General features: G+C 42.8%; 1 protein-coding gene across 2 annotated transcripts in view; it reads right to left on the bottom strand.

Moving 5' to 3' along the window:
- The window catches only part of if (integrin subunit alpha inflated), a 201,641-nt gene that overhangs the window by 34,443 nt on the left and 144,155 nt on the right, over window positions 1-23,043 (bottom strand). For both annotated transcript variants that reach the window (XM_019048536.2, XM_019048537.2), the window contains exon 5: window positions 3,261-3,381. In XM_019048536.2, coding sequence (XP_018904081.2) covers window positions 3,261-3,381 — 121 coding nt within the window. The remainder of the gene's footprint in view (window positions 1-3,260; window positions 3,382-23,043) is intronic.

Below are 23,043 nucleotides of genomic sequence, written 5' to 3'. Positions count from 1 at the left end.
GGTCTCTCCGTTTAAACACATGGCATGACTGCATGCGAGTAAGAATTCACAGAGCAAAAAGTAATGAACTGCTTTTGAGCCATAAAATCATGAGGATTTTTTTTTAATTTTAGGCTCTTTTTTTTCGAAATCCTCTAGGAGACTTAAATCAATATTTATACTAATAACAATAAACGGTACATGGCTAAAACACAAACACAGAGCTAGAACGTTAGGGTGTTCAACCTCCTCTCGAACACTGGAAAAAAAACACACATTGGATCTAGAGTCACAGACTCTTAAAAACGTCGACAAGAAAAAATACTCTTGATTCAATCAGAATTTAAGCTTAAATCAAGAACCAAGCCTTTTAATTTGAGCGGATTTCCTTTTGACTTACGCTTAAACTCTGATTGAATCAAGAGTATTTTTTCTTGTCAATGTTTTCAAGAGTCTGGACTCTAGCTACAATGTGTTTTTTCCATGTGCTAAAAACACAAACCAAGCCTGGACGTCTAGGGGTTTCACCCCCCCTCCAACCGCAACCGAAGTCTTCTTGATGTGCGTCTGGCTTGTGTGTCTCTCTCTTGATTTTTGGTTGAATGATTCGGGCTGCTTTAGTGTATTTGTGTATCACATTTATACTTTTACCGAATACAAGATAATTTCGACTTAAAAAACATCCGAAAATCAAATTATGCGGGTCAAAACACGTCCGAGTTTATGACTCTCATTTCTGCCGGATGTTTGTTTCATCGATGTTTTTTGGCAGTGGGAAATAAAGGAGATCGCTTGACTGTGAGCAATCCATCAATGGCATGAACTTTCACGTGCCAAACGCGACGGACAAAAATGACGGGCTAATATTGACACGAGAGGAGGGGCGAGGGGGCCAATTTTCCAATCAAAGCGCGGTAGACCGTGACAAGACACGACATCCTCCGACGAGACCGCCCGCGCCCCGAGTCCCGGGATCCTCCCTGTGGCCTCCCTGCGCCGCACAGAGGGTAAAAAATTGTTTCTTGGTGGCTAAAAATCATAGAAGTTCCTTCATTTCTTGGAATATGCAACAATTGGCGTAATGTTCTATCCAACGGACCTAGCGACCATAGGTGCAGGAGCTGCGTAGAGTTTGATTGGCTGCTGAATCAGCGTCGAGCATTCGTCCAATCGCAATGCTTTTCCATGCGCTTAGGTTTTGACAGAACCGCTATCCGGATTCAATTCCTCAAAAGAACTCAATAGGTGCTTTAGTTCCGTTTGATAGAAATCGTCCAATTGTGGCACGTAAGTTGTTCCATACTGTATCCTAGAAAACAAAGATGCAGAGCTTGCGTAGATTTGTGCCTCTGAAAATGAGCTTCATTGGAGCTTTTCCTGATTATTTGTCAGCAGATGCCCATACTTTTACCGTATCTATAGGTTTTAAGATTATGTAGACTTCCAAAGCATCATTGAAAAATCGTAATTTTCAAAATCGTATATGAATTATTAGCCGCTGAGTGGAGTCCTCGCCATAAAAGTGATTAGAAAGCCACCAGATTGACCCGGGGGTTAACTCGTCTAACTCTAGATCGATATGTCCTGGGTTCGAATCCCTTTAGCATTGAACTAGGTGGCTCCGCCCCTGGCCGCCACGCGGCCCAACCCCCGGGGTGCTGCGCGCACCCAAAGGCCGCCTCGCGGCCAGCGGAATCGTCGAAATCGCTAGGACGAAACAAATTGAAATTGACAAAAGAAAATTAATAATTAAAACAGATAAAAAAAATATCTCATCAACTAAAACAGCGAATCAAAATCGGACTTAGAACTCCCCGTCCTGACTCTAGCCCATCAATCTACTTAATCCACTTCCTCACCCCTTGTCATCGAGCGTCTTAAAAATGATTTTACTAGAATAGAGAGGATATGAAGGTGGGCTCTTTGGCGAGCAGGAATGCGCTCGGTGCTCCTTATTCGTTAAGGCCTCAATTCTAAAAGCTCTTCCGTAGCTTGTGGTTGATTTCAACCACAACTGGAGACACATCGTGTCTTCCTTGAAACTTTACGAAGCAAGAATAGGGGGTAAATCATAAAGTCCGATACACACGGAGAAGAACATCTGTACCAATTTTACGTCATTGGTCGCTGATAGCTCACCATTCAACCACGATACATCGTTTCAATATCCTAGCTTCGGTTTGATCACACCTTCTGACACTCATGTCTCTAACTAATCTGCCGTTCGTCAGCTGTGAGGCAACCGGACGTTTTTCGTATGGAACGATGTGCAAACCTAAGTACTTTAGATGTAAGAACTGAAGTTTCAGATGTGTGATCAAACCTCGATGTTTCATCTCATCGAAAACTTCAGAGATCAATGACCTAAACTTCGGTCCCATGCACGAAGATTTTTTCTCCGTGCACTTTGGAATTACATTTTAAATTTCTACCATTGTGCGCCGCTAGCTCACCAATCAACCACGATACGTTTCGTTTCCAATTTCCTGCTCCTGCTCACCCCTTCGACACCCATGGTCGCTAACTAATTGCCGTTTCGTCATTTTCTCTGAGGCCCAACCAGGACGTGGGTTTTCGTACTGGAAGAAGGCCCTGCTCTCTAAAATCAGAGACGGACTGTTTGAGGAACTCGGCACGCAGCGAAAATTAAACACTGAATAATAATTGGCACACACTACAGAAGAAATGTATACATTTTTAACCAATTACCCATTTTTCTGGTGGTTGCCTGCTTATATTTGGACGTATTTTTACCAAAAGGAACTATGTTACACGCAAACCGGAGACATAGTTCCTTTTAGTATAAATATGTTCACCAATCAATTGCGGTAAACGCACGAGTCGTAAAGACGAGATGTTGGAGTCTTTTTAGCCAACGTGCGTAAACAAAAATTCAGCTTAAAGCTGAAATCTCATTAGACAGAGGAAACAAGCTCACACACTAAGCACAATTTGTTTATCAGCATCTTAAGCATGATATTTTTTACGCACGTTGGCTAAAAGTCTCAACATCTCGTAAATATGTTTCCTTTAAGAACCGCACCGATCACGTGTTCAATCAACCGATGCGCACTGACTGAAGAATTAAATCGCCAGACAACCGAATTTCTCGATCCATTTTTGCTTAATAGTTCGGTTTCCACGGCAACTTTTTTTCAGAGCTGACTGAATTCTTTTTGTAGGGATTGAGAAACGGAGTGCTCGATAAACCTCAAAGCACTGCAAAACCAAAAAGTCTTGCATTGTACAGATAAAACACCACGGTAAGATAAGGTACTTACGGGTTCGGCAAGGTGAGTATTCGGAAAAGTCTGTGAACTGGTTTTTCGAAATGTAGCAAGTACCAACTGGATCTCTTCGATTTACATTCGTTGTGTACCAAACGTAACGAGGAGCACAAGCCTGAAACAAAAACACAAAACAATTCTTTAGTTATTTTTTATTTTGAAAAGTATTCAATTTTGTTCAAAAGAGATGTGGGAAAAAGTGGATTGGTTTGGATGATCTCCTGTCTATGTTTATATTCTTCTGGGTAAAAAAAAAAAATTAGTCCGTTAAAAGAGTTCTGAATCTCTGGCTTCTTGTGACAAAACTTTTGGTGCAAGAAAGTTAACGTTAAAATTAAATTTGAACTTTAGGTATCCTAGCCATGATTTTGAGCTATGTTGGACATCAAAACGTTGATTGCCTGAGAGGTTTTTTTTTTTTTTTGGGGGGGGGGCATGATTCGATGACTAAGGAATGATACCGCCTATCTGAAAACTGACAATTTTCCAGTACGAAGTGAAAACTTTGCCGTTTTTGTAATTTTGAGGTTAGATTTGCAATTTTTAATACATTACGGAGTAATTAGCAGCAGAATTGGAAAAAAACTAAAATCATCAACTTGCGAAATCTACACTGTAGAATGCGACAAACTTGCTAACTCATTTTTGCAAAATTTGTCACTTATGCGGTATTATTCCTTAGTCCTCAATGTGTGTATTTAGGTCAAAAACAATCAAACCATAATCTCACGCACCGACTTCCTCCGCCCCTGGAACCGGCGCTTTACCCATCTGGATGACTCCCAACTACCGAAGTCTTCGTGTTTTAAAACACGGCACCTCACGCGCAAAGCGCAACGCCTCTTGGTGCAAAGACCAGCTCTAATGCACTTACGGGCAGTTTAATTCTGCTTTGTCTCAGCTAACTCCCACCTCCCATAAATCACACGCGGTAATCGCTTTCTCGTTGCTGACGCCCCGCCCGGAGGAGCGGAGCCCTAGGAACATCCTCCAAGGCCCTTTGCGCCTCTTCGTGTTCAGGACTCCGCTTCCATTGTGTTTTCGTAATGGCACGCAGAATTAAGAGACATCCTCGCGGAAAAAGAAGAAGAAGTACGATTGGGTCAGTTGCGCGTGCGGCGCAGGATTGTGTTTTATGGTGCTTGATCATTGCAGGCCTTTTCTTTTCTTTTTTTTCCATGCATGTACTAACAGTTGATTCTTGGAATAACGGTTCAGCGATAGGCGTTATATAAACACTGAAAAAAACTCCGGCCGTGGAAGCCGTCCGCGTTCCAGGCTTGGAGGCCGAAAGTTCCGGGCGTAGCAATAGCAGTCGAAGCAACCGCTCTAGCACCTGGAACTTTTGGCCTCTAAGCCCGGAACGGACGGTAAGTCTATAAAACCCGTAACTTTTTTTTCAGCGAAGCGACGAATAATAATTGTACGGTTAATCAAGGAAAAGGAGTCTTGTCTCCGTCCACTTATCTGCGTCCCAAGTTCCATGCATTTGTTTTTCAACATGTGAAGAGAGGGGTCTCTTTTACCAAACATTTTCGATTCATTGAAAAAAATCAAAATTCCGTTTTTCCCTGGGATATGCAATTGTGAGCCGAAGGATTCGCCGTTCTTCGTGCACTACGACAACATACGATATAACTACGATTAAGCAGGCCGTCGTGAACAGATTCACCCAAGATGACCTCACGGAGGGGACTTTTTATCGTGAATTAGTGGATAAGTGTGCTTGAGAGAAAGACTTGATTGACTCAGAAGAAACAAAAGGATGAACATGGTGGCAGAATATGAGGAAGTCACGTGGTCCTTTTTTCGCTTAGAATCCATCAACTTTATTAAGGATTGTGTTGAACCCTTTTCTGAGGGGACATGAGATCCGATATTCAAAGAGAAAGAGAAGGTCTCTCCCATTTTTAATCGCAGAGTCGCTACATCGTACTGTTAAAAGTTCTTTCGAATCTGGTATCGTGGACCGTGGGTGAGTGGGGAACTTTGCCTGAAGACCTAATCATGGCTTTGAATCAAAAGGCAATTTCTTCTGCTCAAAGTGGCGTTTTAGAGCTTTAATCAAGTTTCGCCCCTCGCACGAATTTTACTCCCAAGCAAATTTGGCCTCCGCCGAAAAAACTTTGACCAATCGTCCTTCCCAAGGTTTCATTGAAATGGGGCCCCTAATTTGGATCATCAAAAGTTAATATTTCCGATGGCTCGAGCACCTTTCGTGAAATTCCAAAAATCCACTACTATTCCCTAATGACTTTCCATTGTTAGGGATCCCATCATGATGTGAAAACAACAATTCAACTCCTGACTTACGTGGGCAGGCAATTCTGTCCCATACTCTGCCGTGCTAAGGAAAAACGCGGTATTAACCGTCAGGCGTTGCCAAATTTCCTTCCGTAAATCACGAATTTTCTGGAAAATTTGTAAATATTTTCCCTCCAATTTTTCAGATAATTTTTTTCGCAATACCACCGAAAGTTCCTGAAAATTTCGAGGAAATATATTCACAACTTCCTTAAAAAATAACCATTTTTTGAAAAGAAATTTGGCAACTCTCGAATGTTCATACGGCGTTCTTCCTTAGCACGGCAGTACTGTCATGATAGCGAAGAGAGCAGTAAGTGCATTTCTGTATGAGCCATGGTTAGCACATGTTTGTATATGTGTCTCGAGGTTCATCCTAGCATGCGTTTGCTGGCTCTCTTCGCAAAGAACCGCCACCGCACCCTCGAAACGACGTTCCCGAAGGAGACAAAACCTCGGGCACGAACCGGCAACAGCGGTTGGAGACAGATTAAAGTGCAGGAGCTTCCTGATTGTTTCCCAGAGAAGGCGAACGCGAACAGGGGAGAAGATCGGAAGAGCGGAGGCGGTGTGTGGTGTGCGTCTCAAGTGCCAAGACAAAGTTCATTAAACGCCACCAAGTTGGAGCTGGAGGGCTTTGGGGCAGGAGCAGGGCACCGGAGGAGAAGGTCAAGGGGCATTCGATCAATTAGCGTGTGGTGAACTCGGCCGCAGTTCATTCAATAAGTGCCCCGCGTTATCCTTATCCCTCGTCCGCATCGGCATCAGTTGCGTAGCGTGCTTTGCGATATATCGATTGATCCTCCATTTAAACCTATGGAAAAGGATCGATGAACAGGCTGTTCACAAATAATCGATTCTTTACCATAGCTTCAAATGGGGAAATATCGATAATCGATCGTTCGTGCTTCGCCGCTGATCGGCATCGGCAGTCCAGTTGGTCGTTGCGAACGCCCAGCAGTCGCTGCCACCAACGATGCTTCGGCCACACATCTTCCACAGATGCATGTTGCATATTGCATATGGCCGCGGGACAAAATATTCCACGGGTCTGGCTACTGTGCGTTCGCGCAGTCAAGTTACGAAGAGTTAGTGTCCGAAGAAAAAATTATCTGCATAAATCGTTGAGAAGATAAGGCAGTTGGACGATGGACATCACCATCAGACTTAAAAAAACATCGGTTTGATTTTGAGAAAGAATACAATGTTAGTAACGACTGAAACTGGTGTATTAACTGTGGGAGATATGTTTTCTTCGACCATAACAGCCTCAATTTTGAGCGACTATCAATTGGATCGAGTTAAGCAGAAAGGAATCAAGCGACATCAGCTACTGCCAAATTTAACTGGGCATTTTAACTTTTTACATGAACACGGTTGTGCGGATTTTAGTGTTTCAGTGGATTTTGTGCATAGTGAGAAGCAAATTCCTTAAAATTTCCGAAGGAATTCGCGCAAACGTTTTCTTGTAAGAAATTAGAATAGCCAGTCAAATTTGGTAATAGCTGATGTGGTTTGGTTTCTTTTTTCTAGACGCGGTTCAATCATAAGCCGCTAACCAGTATGCGTGTTAAAGAAGAAAGAGAAACAACATTAAAGGAATGACAGTCACTGGTGCAGAGAATATTTGCGCTGAGAAATTATTTTATTCTGATTATTTCCGACGATGGATGATTTGAAAAAAATAATTTCAGAACTTGACGGCGGATTTGATGAGAAATAACTTGATTACTTCTCTCAAATGCCCAGTAGGTAACCTGTTTCGATACGGTGAATTATTTATGCAACGAGAGGAGAATTTATTATCAGTAGGACGTAATCTAGAGACGCGAGGATTATGCGGACTGTGTTAATACTAAAAATATGAAAGTTGGACGCTTCAGCGGTGAACTCCACCGGTCGAAAATCAAAGGACAAGAGCTTAACTCGTCCGTTTGGCGTGTCTAATGCAAGCGAATTGATACGAGTGAAATCCTCGCTGAAAACTGCAATTTCAGCGCACCCGACGCGGCGGAGGATGAGCTGCGGATATGTTCGGGAGATTTACTAACGAGATTTACTTTGCTCCGTTCACGGTTTGGCGCGCAAGACAAACTAATTTAAAAATCACAGCATGCTGCATCGACGGCGTAGCCACGTTTGCTTGATTGAGCACATGCCACTTGCACCAGAGGCGTGTGTATCCGTGGCCAACACGCCTTGCAGCGTGAAAAAAGAACAGAGAAACATGAAAAAATCCCGGGGTTATTAAGGTGAAACTGAAAAAAACTGTGTAACTACGTTGATTGGTAAAGCTGCAAGTTTCATATTCGTGACTTTCCGCGGAAGACCTTGGCGCCAACAAATTCAAGCATCCTTCGTTGATTACTGATGAATGATGAAGACAACATGTTCTAGGGACCTCTTATCATCTTTTACATGGAACACGGCGAATTGAAAGAGTTCCGTATTTTTGTTTTTAAGTTTACAAAACGAACATTTAATGCCGGCTAGGGTAAATGTTGGTACTTAACAGAATCCCTCGAGTAAACGCCACTGGCAGGACCAATGACACCATTCGATACGGACGATCTATGCGTTCCGTAAATATAAAATTCATTTTTAAGCTACTTTCACCTGAACCGAAAAAGTTTAGTGCTTAATTTGAGCCAAAGTTCAGAATCTATAATTGCATTTTTTTCTCTCAGGTTAGAGATCAACGTCTAGATGCAACTATTCCAGCTCTACGACTATCTTTAATGCGTATGCTAAAAATTGAAGGCTTGCTGATTTTCTCTCCAATTCTGACAATGGTCGCACAGACGTTACGTGGGCTGAGACCCTGCAAACTATTCGTGCTTTACGGATGTCCGTTTTGCATATCGACGGTGAAACTACCAAACCACGTATCTCGTTTGCGGTGTTTAAAAATCTACGCTCACGTTTTATTTTTTTGAAGTAGACCAAATCAATATCATTCCTAGAAATTTTCACGGAATTTTCTCCGCACAAAGAGGAAAAATCACAGAAATTTTCAAGACTGGATGTTAAGTAGTTTTTCATTTAAAAAATAAAGTATGACAGGAAGTCTGCGACGTCGCAAACCGAGATACGTGGTTTGGTAGTTTCACCGTCGATATGCAAACCATTGAAGGCTCGCTGGTTTTTCTCCCGTTCTGAGGATGATCACACTTGTAAAGTTAAATGGCTGAATACAAGTCTTTCAAGGGGATACAATAAATTAGCTCATCGATGACCATTCCAACGACTTCCGATTTTCTCGGTTCCACTCGATCGGTGAGATTTGTCAACGGTGGAGGATGCGAGCGTGAGCATCCGGGATATTCATCACGAAACTTCAAAAGCCCATTGGAACTCGGATCAGCTGCATTCATCATTCAATTTTCGCGAGGCGCGGATCTGCGGGCGATGCAATGTGCAGCGTGAATTTAGCTGCTAAGTACCGTACCGGTGCAATGTTGTGGGTGCAGTTCATACAGCTCAGTCAAGACGTCGCTCCTCTCGCGTAATGACGTAACTTGAGTTCCCCATGAGCCCCAGAGAGCATGGACTCGTATGTAAAACAGGGCTCACATGGACATTGAGGTACGGCCTTGCATCAGAGGGGCGCCGAAGAGATGCACGCGTCCGTCCATCTGTCCATCCGACGGTGCGACGGAAATTTATTTAACCTGCTGCGCGGTTCGCAGGTCCAACTCAGCCAAGCTTTGCGATGTATCGATTGCTCTGTCATTTAACCTATGGAAAAGGGTCGATTATGTGAGCGTTGTCAACAAATATCTTAATAATCGATTTTTTACCATAGCTTCAAATGGGAAAATATCGATGGTCGATTATTCACGCCTTGTCACTAGCTGACTCCGTCGTCGACGGGTGCCCGTGGAGGAAAAGAGGAGGAGATGACTTGGTTGGACTTCATGACACAGAAACTTCGAAGAGAGATTGAATATCAAATCGAAATTACACTTGTTGGAATGGGCTAAAATACTACTTGTGTTTCGGCTATGTGTTGTTAAGTAGTAAATCTCCGCTTCCTAATGGTGGATAATGTATTGCCACGAAAAAAGAAAATTTAAGTATGAAAATTATTGGATAAAAATATTGAAATTTTACAATTTCTACCTAGAATGTGGTTGACTGATTTATGGTTTATGGAGTGATTAGCAAAAATAAGACCACCCTTCTCTCTCCACCTCTGTGCGTTTACCAGTAATCTAGAGTCAGGGTGCGAGAGGAAGAATTGAGTATGAAAAAAACGTGAATAAATGAAATGAATGAACTTTTGCTGGGCGTTCTTTGAACCCGGGCGTTGCGGAGGGGAATTTACGAATAATTATAAATCAACTGCCAATGGACGAGAGGCGTGATTTAATTCTCTCGGCGGAGGAATAGTGTGCTAATTAAGACAACACGTCGGAGTGACCTCACGCTGGAGTCATAAAATGAGGCCCCTGGACGGTAATGAGAGGAAACTGCGGAGTGCGGTCCCCGCGCCCGATGCAAAATGCAGATTCTCACACTATTTAATGCTCCTGAGGAGTCTCCATTATCCGCCCGAGCGCGAGGCATAATTAAATTTTCAGCTCATAATTTTACCCGGGCGTCTGCCTCTCAATTATGTCGGGGGCCGCGCTGCGGGGAATCCTCCACTCGTCAAACTCGCGGATTGGATGGAAAATGAGTCGGGAGGGAGAGAGGGGACTGCTTTTTCAGTGATTTTTACGAAAATAAAAAATCCTACTTGGAAAATCCTGAACTTTTATCCTTTTCCTGGAGGCGTACAATTTGGATTTTATCCTACACGGTAAAAAACGAGTTTGCGCCGGATTGATGTACTTTCAATTGGACCGAGTTCATCAGAAAGGAACCAACCCACATTATGTTGAAACTGAGAAAAAGAGGTTTGAAGTTGAATTCCTGCATAAGGCTCAGTGTCGAAAAAGAACTTCAACCCTTCTTTTCACAAACTAATTTCTGTTTTTCAACTTTCAATTTTTGACAGGAGAAAATATACGGCTAGTGGAACTTGAAAACATTCTTAACTCGATTTGTTAAAAACTGTGGGTTGGTTCCTTTCTGATAAACTCGGTCCAATTTTCGTCTAACTTTTTTGCGTCCCACACCTGCCGGTTTATTTTCACAAGGCTATAATGTGTTATAGGTGATCATTAAGTCAGAATTTTGGTGTATTTACGAGGTTTTTTGCCGGGTTCGGAGCAGGCTATATTATACCAAAAGGAACGAAGTTTTTCTTCAGGGTTGGAGGGGGAGGAGAAGCGTAGAGGGGAGGATCTCGTTTGTTAACTTGGATGAAAAATATCTCCACGCGGAATCGGAAATTCCGCAAGCTTACACTTTAAAATTTATTCAAAAGCACTCACTGCTATAACCCGAGAGATGTTGATGGGAACAGATATTTCAGAGATCTATCCCTTACATCACCTTCACGCACGACCGTGAAACGAATGTTCTACCAGCTCGACCCTATGGGTGAGGGTCAAAGTTTAAGTTGAGAGGAGGACCTGTGGAACACGTAGAGACGCGCGGCAGACAGTCGCGGTTGAATGGGAAAGCGTGCAAGCTCTGGCTACTTTAAAGGGTTATTGCGCGGGGAGAAAGAGGGGGAAATCGAACCCTTGTTGCGCAAAATATCCAACTCGGGAAATAGTTGAGAATATTTTTACTAAACTGAGTAGAAACGACATAAGTGTAGTTCATGTTTGCAAAATTGCTTTCAACAGCAAATTAATTTTAAGAACTGAGGCTGATGAATGAGAAAAGTAAGTCGTAATCAGGCTAAATCTCGAAAACGTGCGAAAATTTGTTGTCTATAGTCAAGTTTAATTCACCTTCAGTTACGTTGTTCAGAGAATCGGTTGGTTTATCAAATTGTGTATTTTTCTTGTAACAGATATTGTTTTATCTCTTCATTTCGTAAGTTTTTGGGTATAGATACTTATATAGGCTCAAAAGCAAGTACAACTTCTTCTTTCTTTGAATTCAACCTTTTCACCTCTTTCCAATGTTCTCCTTTCTTTCTTCGTTACTTGCATAAAATGATGCTTTTCCTTGATTTTTGTCCGAACGATACGGAACTTCCAACGCTAGTTGAACCGCAATCGGACCCCAGTGCAAAACACCTCCAAGCAGACAATGCAACGCGCACATATTCATACGAGGTTTTTCCCCACGACACTAGATTCGCGGCGACCGATAAGCGATACCGTAGCGGGTGCATGTGAGGCGGAAAGCACAGGAGTATAATGGAAGGCGCCCGGACCATAAATATCGGCAATAAATAAACATGCAATAACACGGAGCTGCGCAATGCTCGGGACCCGAGATAGGATCTGAAAATAAACAATGCATATATCATAACAGAATATTAATTAGAAAATGGAGTTTGAAGCATGGCTGTGAAACCTCCCTCCCGGTGAATCGAGGTCCCGGTGCGATGACCGCTCTAGGCTGAAACAGCCAACAGGCTCGGAATCTACGGTGGAGATGAGTGGTTTTTGCTTCGTGCGGGAGTATTGGCTCCGATGCGATCGGCGTTGGCTCTTTAACTGCCGGTGCGGGTGGGGATGTCCGGAGTTGGAGCCGCTTCGAGCTTGGGTCGTAACTTGCGATACAATTATTTCGCCTGAAACGGGGAACCTGTCCAAGTGATGATTCCTAGCCGCGGTTGGCTGGAATTAGTGGGCAATCATGATCCGTTCACCGGTTCAGGGCCTGAGCTTCAACTACCACCGCCGCGTTCTCCTAGTTGTAGGGGGAGTACAACTACGTCGGATTCCGACCAGCGAATGATCGATTATCGATATTTCCCCGTTTGACGCTATGATAAAGAATCGAATATTGAGGTTTTCGTTGTGGACATCCTGTTTTTCGATCATTTTCAATAGGTTTGAATGGTAGATCAATCGATATATCGCAAAGTGCGCTACGCCGCTGATCCCGACGCTGATCATCAGCCATTCACCCGTTTTAGGATTTCCTCCGGCTCTCAGGGACTCATCTCAACGAATCGGTATCGATACACGAAGCATAAAAGACTTGTAGGATAGCCACTAGGTACTCTCTTAGAATGAAAATATTCCGTTTCATAATAAAGATGAAATCGAGTCAACTTTGATTCAAATTTTGACTGTATTTCAATTCATTTGACTGTGGTGGCTCTAATTATAAGACACCCACTTCAATTGCCTCAAAGTTAGAGTCTCTTATGCCTTGTTGATTTACGTTAATTAACTCGACTGATATTTGACATGTGAACAGTATATCACTATTTTTGACAGTGTGTCGAATTAGATTGGGCGTATTCATGCTAAATGGAACTTTGAACTTTTGAATTATTACTTACTTGAATACTCAATGACAATTACATTCAAGGGGAGTGGAAATCCTGCGAGTTGTTGCTTATTTATTTCATTTTTCTTTATATTTAATTGCAGTAATTTGAAATGTTTGAAGAGCATTTTGACCGCTCCTCATTGGAATTGTTTTCTCGTTATCTCACGAGTCCGAATCCGGACACCGTTCCGTTTTCATTGTTATAAATAGGATTTGAGCTACTGGGTCAAACTATGGGCTAGCCTTCCTTGCTCATTTCTTCGAATCCTTTGCACTCTTCCTAAATATTTGAAGTTTTCCAAACAAGTAATGACGTCATATCTACTACGGACGCTACAAATGGCCGCCATTAAGAAACCGTCCACCATTCCCTGCACTTTTCCTGCTTGCAATCTCATTCTTAATATGTGAGACACACAGAGAAGCGAAATTTGATGCGCAATGTCGGTGCTCGACGCGCTTTCTTTTGAGGAGGAAAAATGGGACTTGTCTTGCCACAAATTTTTGTGGGATCAACTCACTCCGAATCGGTTGACAGCAAGTCCGTTCGACAGTAATCTGATGTTCATAAATTAATGACGGGTATCGAGCCGGGGATCTCCGGTCACCGCAACCGGCCGAGGAATTTTTGCCCAAAAAAGAACGCACATTAATAAAATATTTTCGTGCTTCGCTGAAATCCCGAGCGAGCCGCCCGAGGCCCGATAAATCCCGCCCAACTGAAAATATTTCACCGCCCGTGGAAAAGTTTCCGGGCACCACTATCTCTCCCCCGAGTCCCGCGTCGCGGAAACCGCGTAACTCCAATGGGATCTCAATGGAGATGCGCGGTTTTTCCTCGGTTCGGGGACAACGACACTCGTTCAGATATTGATGTTGGCATTTCTTTGAATTATTATGATGGCCGTGAGCAACGAGGAACGGGCCCGGGCTCCTCGGAGCTGCGGGGTCAAGCTCTGCGCGTTATTTTTTGACACCGACGTCTTGTGTCCTCTGTCCGCCGCGCCGGAAAACCAGTTCCCCGAGAGTAATCCCGTTGGCGACACTTTAAGCCATTCCTCAAAATGTATGAGAATTTGTCACTGTGCTCTTCGGTATACCAAGTAAGAACTACGAGATCAACAACCGTGGCGTGGCATGCTTTGCACGAAAAAAAAACTTCGTGCGTGGGACCCGAAGTTTAGGTCATATGGATCTCTGAAGTTTTCGGATTGAGCATCTGAACACTTAAGGTCTAGCTATCGAGGTTCGGATCACACATCTAAAACTTCAGTTCTTACATCTGAAGTACTTCAGATGTGAGAACCGAAGTTTTTCGGATGTGAAAACCGAAGTACTTCAGATGTAAGAACTGAAGTTTCATATGTGTGATCCGAACCTCGACAGCTAGACCTTAAGTGTTCAGATGCTCACTCTGAAAACTTCAGAGATCCAAATGACCTAAACTTTGGGTCCCACGCACGAGGTTTTTTTCTCCGTGTGCGATATATCGATTGATCTGTCATTGAAACCTAAGGGAAAAAATCGATAAATAGGGTGTTCACAAAGAACACCCTAAGAATCGAGTATCTACCATAGCTTCGAATGGGGAAAAATCGATGATCGATCATTCAATCCTCGCCACTGATCAACAGTTCCTCCTACCTCCTCTTTTCAGGACTCTCTCTTGGAACCAGAGAGAAAATATTTTCGGTAGTGGCTTCCTTCAAAATAAAATCGTCTTCGCACGGTTGGAGCGCGGCACTATAGCTCTATAGCAATATTTGCACCGCGTTGTCAAATTTAACTGGGCAATTCAACTTCTACATGAAAACGGTTGTGTGGCGTTTTGGGTAAAGTCTAGTGAATTGCCTGCGTAGTGCGGGGCAAATTCCTTAAAATTTACGCAGGGATCCGCACAGACGTTCCCTTATAAAGACCCGTAGAAATGTTTTGCCAAGGAACAAAACTGAACAGATAAAAAGTGGAATAAATTCAGAAAAGGTTGATGAAATAGCATAGAAGAAATTAGTAGTTGATATATTTCACGTGCTGTTCTTCTAGTCTGCCATCAAACATACGGATGGAGGTATAATGTCGGTTCAGCGGTTGCTGTGCGAAGTTCATCCAAAAAAAGGAGCTGCCACCTGCATCTATAAATTGAATTAAGGTGCGAGAAGCCGGAAACAGTCTGAAACACTAGACTGCGGCACTATTTCAGTGCTTCAGATGTGAAATGTGCCACTACATTTTATTTTCTTGCGTGCAGGGTAATTTATTGATTTTCAAGAGTGTCAGGGTGTTCTTGTATAATCCGAAGTTTGAGTTCTTACAACTTACGGTAACGAAATATCTGCTGCTGTCTTTGTATCACGCTATGTTTTCCCGGCACGTAATAGTGCTCGGTTTACTCACTGCTAGGCATGAAACATTTGATACTTGCAATCAAGACTGGCACTGGCATGTCTTACTTTGTCATTAAATGCACCGATGTTAAAATGTCCCTTAACGACGGTTTATCTCTCTGGGCAAGCATCGCCATGTGAATGATGATCTAAAATATTGAATTATGAACAGTGAACATCTCACCAAACCTTTTAGAATTGGAGAATATGTGTTGCAGAATCATGTTTTGGTCATTAAATGTCCAAGAAAAGAAAGAAAAGCGAAGTCCGCAACGCAAGGTTTATACGTCGATGTATAAAGTGGGTTTTCAGAGGTGAAATCTAGCACACATGTAAGTTGGTTGCTCGTCTCACTGGCACTGATAAGGCAGAGGCAGAAAAAACCACACTTTTTGCAGTGTCCTTATGGGCGGATGGGAAATAATTCATATCTGATCGAATAATGCATGGAATTCAATGAAATTTTGACAGTGTTAAGTATTCATCATGTTCTTCCTTGTATTAAAGTCAAAGTTTCCAAAATTCCCCAAATGATTGAGTATGGTGTTGCCAAATTTTGCCAAATGTGCCGTTATTTTTCCACTTATTTTAATGACATGAGTACATTATTTTTGTGGGTAAAAGAGAGAAAACCAACCTGAAATCACTACTAATAAGGCTTACGAGGGTATATCTGGCCCTCTCATAACACCTCCATTTTAAATACAGTGTTGCCAACGCGCCTGGAAAAAGCAGTTTTTTTAGCAATAATTCAAGGATTAAAATGTATAGATTCACGCAAGCTCGCTCCAAAAATCGACTGTATACTTACAGATTCTAACGATGCATATTTTATTTTTTAACTCTGGGCCTAACAAAACTAAGGTCTATCCTTTCTTTCATTCCCAATTTCAATGCTGCGTGAAATGAAAGCTGAAAAATTCAAATATACACTATAAAATAATGAGGTTTCCGAGGATCAGCATGAGAAAAAGGACGAACACTTGGATTTGGTCATATTACAAGTCTTTAATAAAAAGGAAAAGGCATTTCAAAAAATAAAAAATTCAGCACAGTAAAACATCACCGAAAATTTACAGCAAACTTAAACTTCACAAGAGACAAGAGAAAAAAGAAAGATAAAAACAAAAAATCCATAAAAAACACAAAATCCATAAAAAATACACAAAATCCATAAAAAATACACGACATTTTGTCAAATCTTCGTCTGAGACACGTTTGTTTGCGAATAGTTCTGCGGAGTTTCCCCTCAATTGTTGTAACGCACTCCTTTTTCGATGCCCGTGTCCACAAGTCGAAGAGATCTAGTCCAGGCGCCTGGTAGCTAAAAATGAGGCTACCTGGAATTTCGGGTACACAACGATTTTTTGACCTACTTTATGTTTTTTGGGTCGCTGAATCCGAATCTGAAGTTTCCAACCGCGTATCTGGTGAGCATATTCCGCCATTTTGAAAAAATGGCCTAAAAAGGCCTTTTTTGCGGTTTTATTGATATAGCGGCTACGCATGAGAAAAAGTCCCGGATTGAGTTAATGTTTTGAATAGCTGACATAATTTGAAAGAAAATGGTGTGTACATATGCTAGGTTTGCTTAAAAATTGAGGAAGATCCAGCATCGTGAACATCGCGCCCATTCACGTTTTCGCGGCGCACCCGTCAACGCGCGATCCGGCTCGCCGCGGTCAGCCAAGTTCCGAAGCGTTCCAAAGTTCCGAAATCCGAGGTTCCTCAATTTTTGAGCATACTTAGCATATTCATATACCATTTTCTTCCAAATTATTTCAGCTATTCAAAACATTAACTAAATCCGGGACTTTTTCTCATGCGTAGCCGCTACATAAAAAAAAAAACCGCGAAAAAAGGCCTTTTTAGGCCATTTTTTCAAAATGGCGGAAAATGCTCACCATATACGCGGTAGGAAACTTCAGATTCGGATTCAGCGACCCCAAAAACATAAAGTAAGCCAAAAAAATCGCTGTGTACCCAAAATTCCAGGTAGACTTACCAGGCGCCTGGACTAATCAGAGTTTTTCAGAGCGAGACCTTGAGACAGAAAAAACGATATAACTTTATTATTCGCAGCCAGACGCAGATGGGACTTGAAAATTCAGAATCTACAGGAAATTTGCAATCATTATCACTTGTCAGGAAAATAGGTTATTTTTGGTTTTTCTTAAAAACGTCTTTAAAGTTTAAATAAGAGGGAAGAATATTAAATTAGAGTACCATCGAAAAACGTGCTCAAAAGTAATGTTTAGAAGTTGAAAAAATAATTTTTACGATTAAATCTTAATTAAATAACTTACCAGGAGTGTTTGTAGCCATTTTTATCACCAACCGGACATTTGGTACCGTGTCAATCAGCCTTGATCACTGCTATCACAACACTTGCGCGTCATCGGCTACCAGTCACCGCGCGCGGAGCTTAAATCTCATCACCTCCCCTCACGCCAATTCGATGCAAATCAGTAAACAAACATTGAAAATAATACCACCAATGTCCCCATTTTTCGTATATCTCATTACTTTTTTCATTTTACATGTTCGAAAATTTGAGTTCCGTTACCTTCTGGTATTTGTCATACTTATATTTTTAATATAGGCAAATTCCGCCCTGAGACGCCACGGAGCGCTTACTTATCTCTTCTACAAAACTTTACCTCTCCCATTTTCTACATCACAGCACACTGGGAAAAAAAATACATTGGATCTAGAATCCTGACTCTTGAAAACATTAACGAGAAAAAATACTCTTGATTCAATCAGATTTAAGCTTAAATCAAAAGGAAATTCGCTCAAATTGAGAGGCTTGGTTCTTGATTTAAGCAAAAATCCGATTGAATCAAGAGTATTTTTTCTTGTCGATGTTTTTAAGAGTCTGGACTCTAGATCAAATGTGTTTATTTTCTAGTGCACGGCAAGATTGCAAACAAAATACGACGATCCTAGCTGATCAACCACTACCAAGAAAAAATAAAATTTTCTCGTGCAAATTTTCCATTACTGGTTCAAGGTCCCGGAATCTCGCATGAATCCAGGAGGGCTCCCTCATCATCCTGGGTCGCGTTTAAGTGGTATTCGGCGTAGCATAACAGGAGCGCGGGTACCACCGCTGGTTGCGGTGGGGTGCGGGGGTGGGGGAGGCAGTGGCTCGCGGTCCTTATTGACATGCATATATTACGGCCGTTGTCGTTGTTATTCACCCGGCTAAAGGGAAGCTTACAGTATCCATTACACCGCGCCGATAACATTGTGCCCTCCGAGTTCGCGGACCGGGCCGTTCTCGTGTTGTGACGTGTCGGTCGCGCCATTCTTGGCACAGGCCCGTGTCCACACGCAAGGAATGCTCGCGGGGCTCCTGCCATCTGTCGCCGCCCGCCGCCGCCCTGGTGACACCCCGACACGTCCCTTGCTCCAGATATACGGCAGGAGCCTAGCCCCCAACGCATTCGCAGGGAGAACAAGGGCGAAAAATCCTCCAGGCGCCGCGTTAATGGTTCCAGGGTGTTGAAGATGCTCTCGCGGCTCAAAATCAGAGACAAGAGACCCTCTACTGGCCTCATGGCGACAGGTGGAAGGTTTTACTTTCGGGGATTCAACAGTTCCTTAGGAACAATTATGAGGCAGCAACGGTCATCACCCTAATTTCGGTAGTTGACCTACCTACATGGTGAATGGTGAGCTTCGGGTGACGTCATGAGCCAAACAAGTTTCCCAAACTTCGAACATTTTCGGCTTGTTTGCAAAACGAAACTGCCAACTCGTTGTTGAACATCAACCATGTAGGTAAGTCAACAGTGGAATGGTGAAGTCCCGAAAGTAAAAGCTTCCACCATGGCCAAGATACTAGTGGAGGGTCTCTTGTCTCTGCTCAAAATCGACCTATCCCTGATCATGGATGTGACGCACTGATGTCACTTTTGTTTGCCGCAAAGTTGCTTATTTCGCTCGCTTTCTAGCAAGCAACTATTCCAGCTCCTGTGTCGTCATTGGAGTATAACCTCTGAATTGAAGGCGCTAATGTTTTTAAATCGCAGTCTCATAGCCCCTTGGTCGTTGAGCATTGTGTTCGGTTATTGATTCGCGAAAAGTCAATAAGCTTCGTGCGTCAAAAGACAACGTCGCAAGGGACCAACAGCATCTAATTTCGTGTTTTCATGTCTATTTTTGATTGATGATCAAAAAATTATTATCCTCTGATTTCTATGTACAAAAAGCATGCCTTCATACCTGAAGAGGATATTTTGAGGCCGTTTTTTCCAGGTTTTTAAGTGTGTTTGAATTTGAGAAGTCCCTGGCTTTTCCATGACTTTTTCGGGTTTTTAATGTTCACATTAATTGAATTTTCAATGTTTATACGGGACTTACATTCTCATAAAAACACTTTTCACAAGAAATTGTATCGAGAATAAGTCTACTGAAATTGAAAGCATTACAAAATTCGAAGCAGAAAAATTTCAAGGTTCCGCATGGAAATTCCCCGACTTTCCAGAGTTAGGCAAAAGTCGACTTTTCTGTTCGAGCGTTAAAGTCTCTGATGTGGTCAAAATTTAAACACATCACTAATTTTCCAGGGTTGCGCAAACGTCGACTTTTTTGTTCAAGCGTTTAAATCTCTGATCAGGCCAAAATGCTAATCATTTACACATGATCAGACGTCATAATAGAGTTACAGTAGGTTTATATTTTCTCAAACTTTTCCGGGTTTTCAATGACTTTTCAAGATCTAGTCACCCTGTTCTTCTTACTGGAAGAGCGTGGGTCTTCAGTTATGCTAACGAGGCGGCGTTGAGCGGTGATATTATGACCTGGAAACGGCAATGCTGCTCTGAATGCAGAATGCTCATTCTCGGACAAGCGCAGCGACAACGAGACAACGACATTGCCCGTCGGCCGTCGCTCCTGTCCGGGGCCTGTCATCTCTACCTACCGCACTCATTGTCCTCGCCGATGTCCTGCCCTGCCGTCCTCCGTCCGCGCCTCCTGACGGATTGGCCAGATGGCCGACACCCCGTCCCACCCCCCACCCCTGACTCCGCCCCCCACGCATCCTCGATTTGCACCAATCCACAACTCGCGTCGGAAAAATCCTTGCAATTTATCTTCCTCCAACTGCACAAAAAAAAGCTCTGCTGCAGAAAAAGGCCTCAGTGGCAACGACTGTTAAAAAATCGTAAATATTGAAAAGACTGCAAAAACTGATAAAAAGTTCATTTTGGGGAAACCCTCTTGGGGTGTTTTTGGGGTAAAGTTTAAGATGGGCAAAATTTGAGAAACATTACTGTAAACATGTGTTTAAACATTCCTAAGAGAGTAGTCGTTTTTTAGAGACTTCTTTACGTAAAGTTCACAAACAGTTACAATATTTCACAAATATAAAGGATAAAAAGGGTTTCCTGACACGAACATTTTAAATGTTTATTTAAGAGTTTTTGAAGTGCTTTCGGGAGGCATCTGCGATAAACATTGGAATAACTGAGGTCAGCAAAAGGGCACCAAACAACACATTTTTGCAACTGAAGAAGACAGGTTGAACGTGATACTCCCCCACAAGAACACATGATCAAATAATAAATTTTGAGTCCCAATTTTAAAAACTATACATTTTTTCTCAATTTGCATTTTTGACAGTAGATCTCATTAACTAGGCTAAAATCGTCCATTGTATACATTTAAAAATAATAAGAATTTGATGTCTTTGCAGTAAACTTCGTACAACTTTACCTACACTAGCGACACGTTAAAAATTCGACTTACCACGAATCGAATGTAAATTCCGAATGATCAACTTTGAAATCTCGATACTCGGATGATATTCATAACACTAAACATCCGAAGGACGAGCGGTTACAATACGGATGCACAGCCAATATTGATTTGTGGCCGATGCTGGTTCCGTTGGAAATGCGAACAAGTGAGTTCGCTGAGGACCGCGGCAGCATGTCACACGACATCGGGGCTTGCGGGACTTTGGTGGAAGATTGTCGATCCTCCCCCCCCCCCCCCCCCCCCCGCAGATCCCCATGCCATTGTCTCAGTCGAATGATCCGAGTTCTGGACCGGAGACATCGATTCGGAGATGGGATAACGTCTTGATATTGTCGCGAAAACCCTGTCGTCCCGCACGACGCCGGAATGGCCGGAAATTTTATTTTTTTTCATCGGTTTGCTTCGATTCATGTGGAGATTCTTAATCCGACATAATAGAGTTTTCCATCTGAAATTATACATAAATTACGCAGGCAGGGCTTCCAAGCCCATGAGAGAGGAGTTTTCATTCGTCGACTTTACCCCTGCAGAAACCTATAAAAATCGAGTTTCTTTCATGAGCCTTGGCTCTTAGACTTTGGAGAGTAGGTTTTGCATCTGTTTACTTACACTTGTGCACGCGCTTTCATTTCGAAAAATAATTTTTTCCGTCTGCACGCTACTTTGATACACTTAGAGATTTCTAATCCGGAGGATCAAGTACGTATCAGGTTTTCCACTAGGGTATATTTTTCGACTCAATCTGCGAGTGCCCAATTCTGCACGAAGGTAAGGTGAATTTTTTGACGAACGATTAGTTGCCTACAGCCTCATTAAGCTTGATTCAATGAATAATTTGACGATGAATCCCTTATTGAAATGCATGAACAAATATGGAAAAGAATGCGAGAGATGAAACATTTTGATGAAAAAGTTGGTAAATTTATGCACACCCACAGCTTGGACAGTGAGCACTTATGAGTGGCAGTTAACACTATAGAGTTGCACTAGCATAGGGAGGGAAGGTCTGCTCCATTTCAGGATTCCCATTTTGACAATGAGATTCTGATCGTCTAAATAAACACCCAACTAGGCCATCAAAAAAATCCGATTGTCTCCCAAATAATCATTGCTCGGAGAATTTTTCTTCTTCCTGATTCTATACCTATTGTTTTTGTTGGCGACATTCCCGTGAGGGTGTCTTTATTGAACACGATTTGGAAACAGGGAGAAGGGCGGGCGAGATGAGCTCCGGGCTCAACAATAGAGGAGGATACCGGTCCGGTCTGGGTCGGGGCGCGACAACATCGCGAACACTCTGCCGTGTGTGTCCGTTTATCTTGGGGATCTGGACCGCCACCCCCGGGACCCCCACCCACCCCCTCCCCTGGCGAAACGCCTCGTGCCAGAAGATAGACATCGAGCAACAAGTGCATGTAGCGGAGATAAATTTCAGTCTGAATTGTGGAGCAAACGAGACTTTCAACACGGAGCTATGGATCACGACCGGGACCAGGAACTCAGCTCGGTCCTTTCCGGACGAGGACGCGACGCACAGTGGACCGAGTCAACAGCAGCGGTCGGACAAAATTTGGAAGCTTTAAACGCTTATAACTCCGTTCATAGAATACTTTAAGGTCTTGAAAATGGTTCCATTGGTTTCCTCGTGAAATTTTTTTCCGTAAATACCCCTTAAAATGTAAATCGTGTCGAAATAAACACCAAAAATTGCAGTTTCAGCCAAAAATTTCATGTCCGACCTCTCTAATTGACTCGATCCACTGTGGGACGGTCCCTCCTCACACCGTCGCCCCTTCGACGTAAGGTCGTGACAAGATTTCCACGTGAGCCCTGTCATTCATATACTTATATGCATTCCGGAGCTCATGCAGAAATTAGGATATGCCCTTACGCTAGAAGAGCAACGACACAACGGTTGTCCTCGTACGATTCCTCTTCCATTTTTTCCATGTCCTCAACCGTTCCCG

This window comes from Bemisia tabaci, chromosome 3 (assembly GCF_918797505.1).
Source record: "Bemisia tabaci chromosome 3, PGI_BMITA_v3".
NCBI classification, from domain to species: Eukaryota; Metazoa; Arthropoda; class Insecta; order Hemiptera; family Aleyrodidae; genus Bemisia; species Bemisia tabaci.
This window is presented reverse-complemented; position numbering and strand designations above follow the sequence as displayed.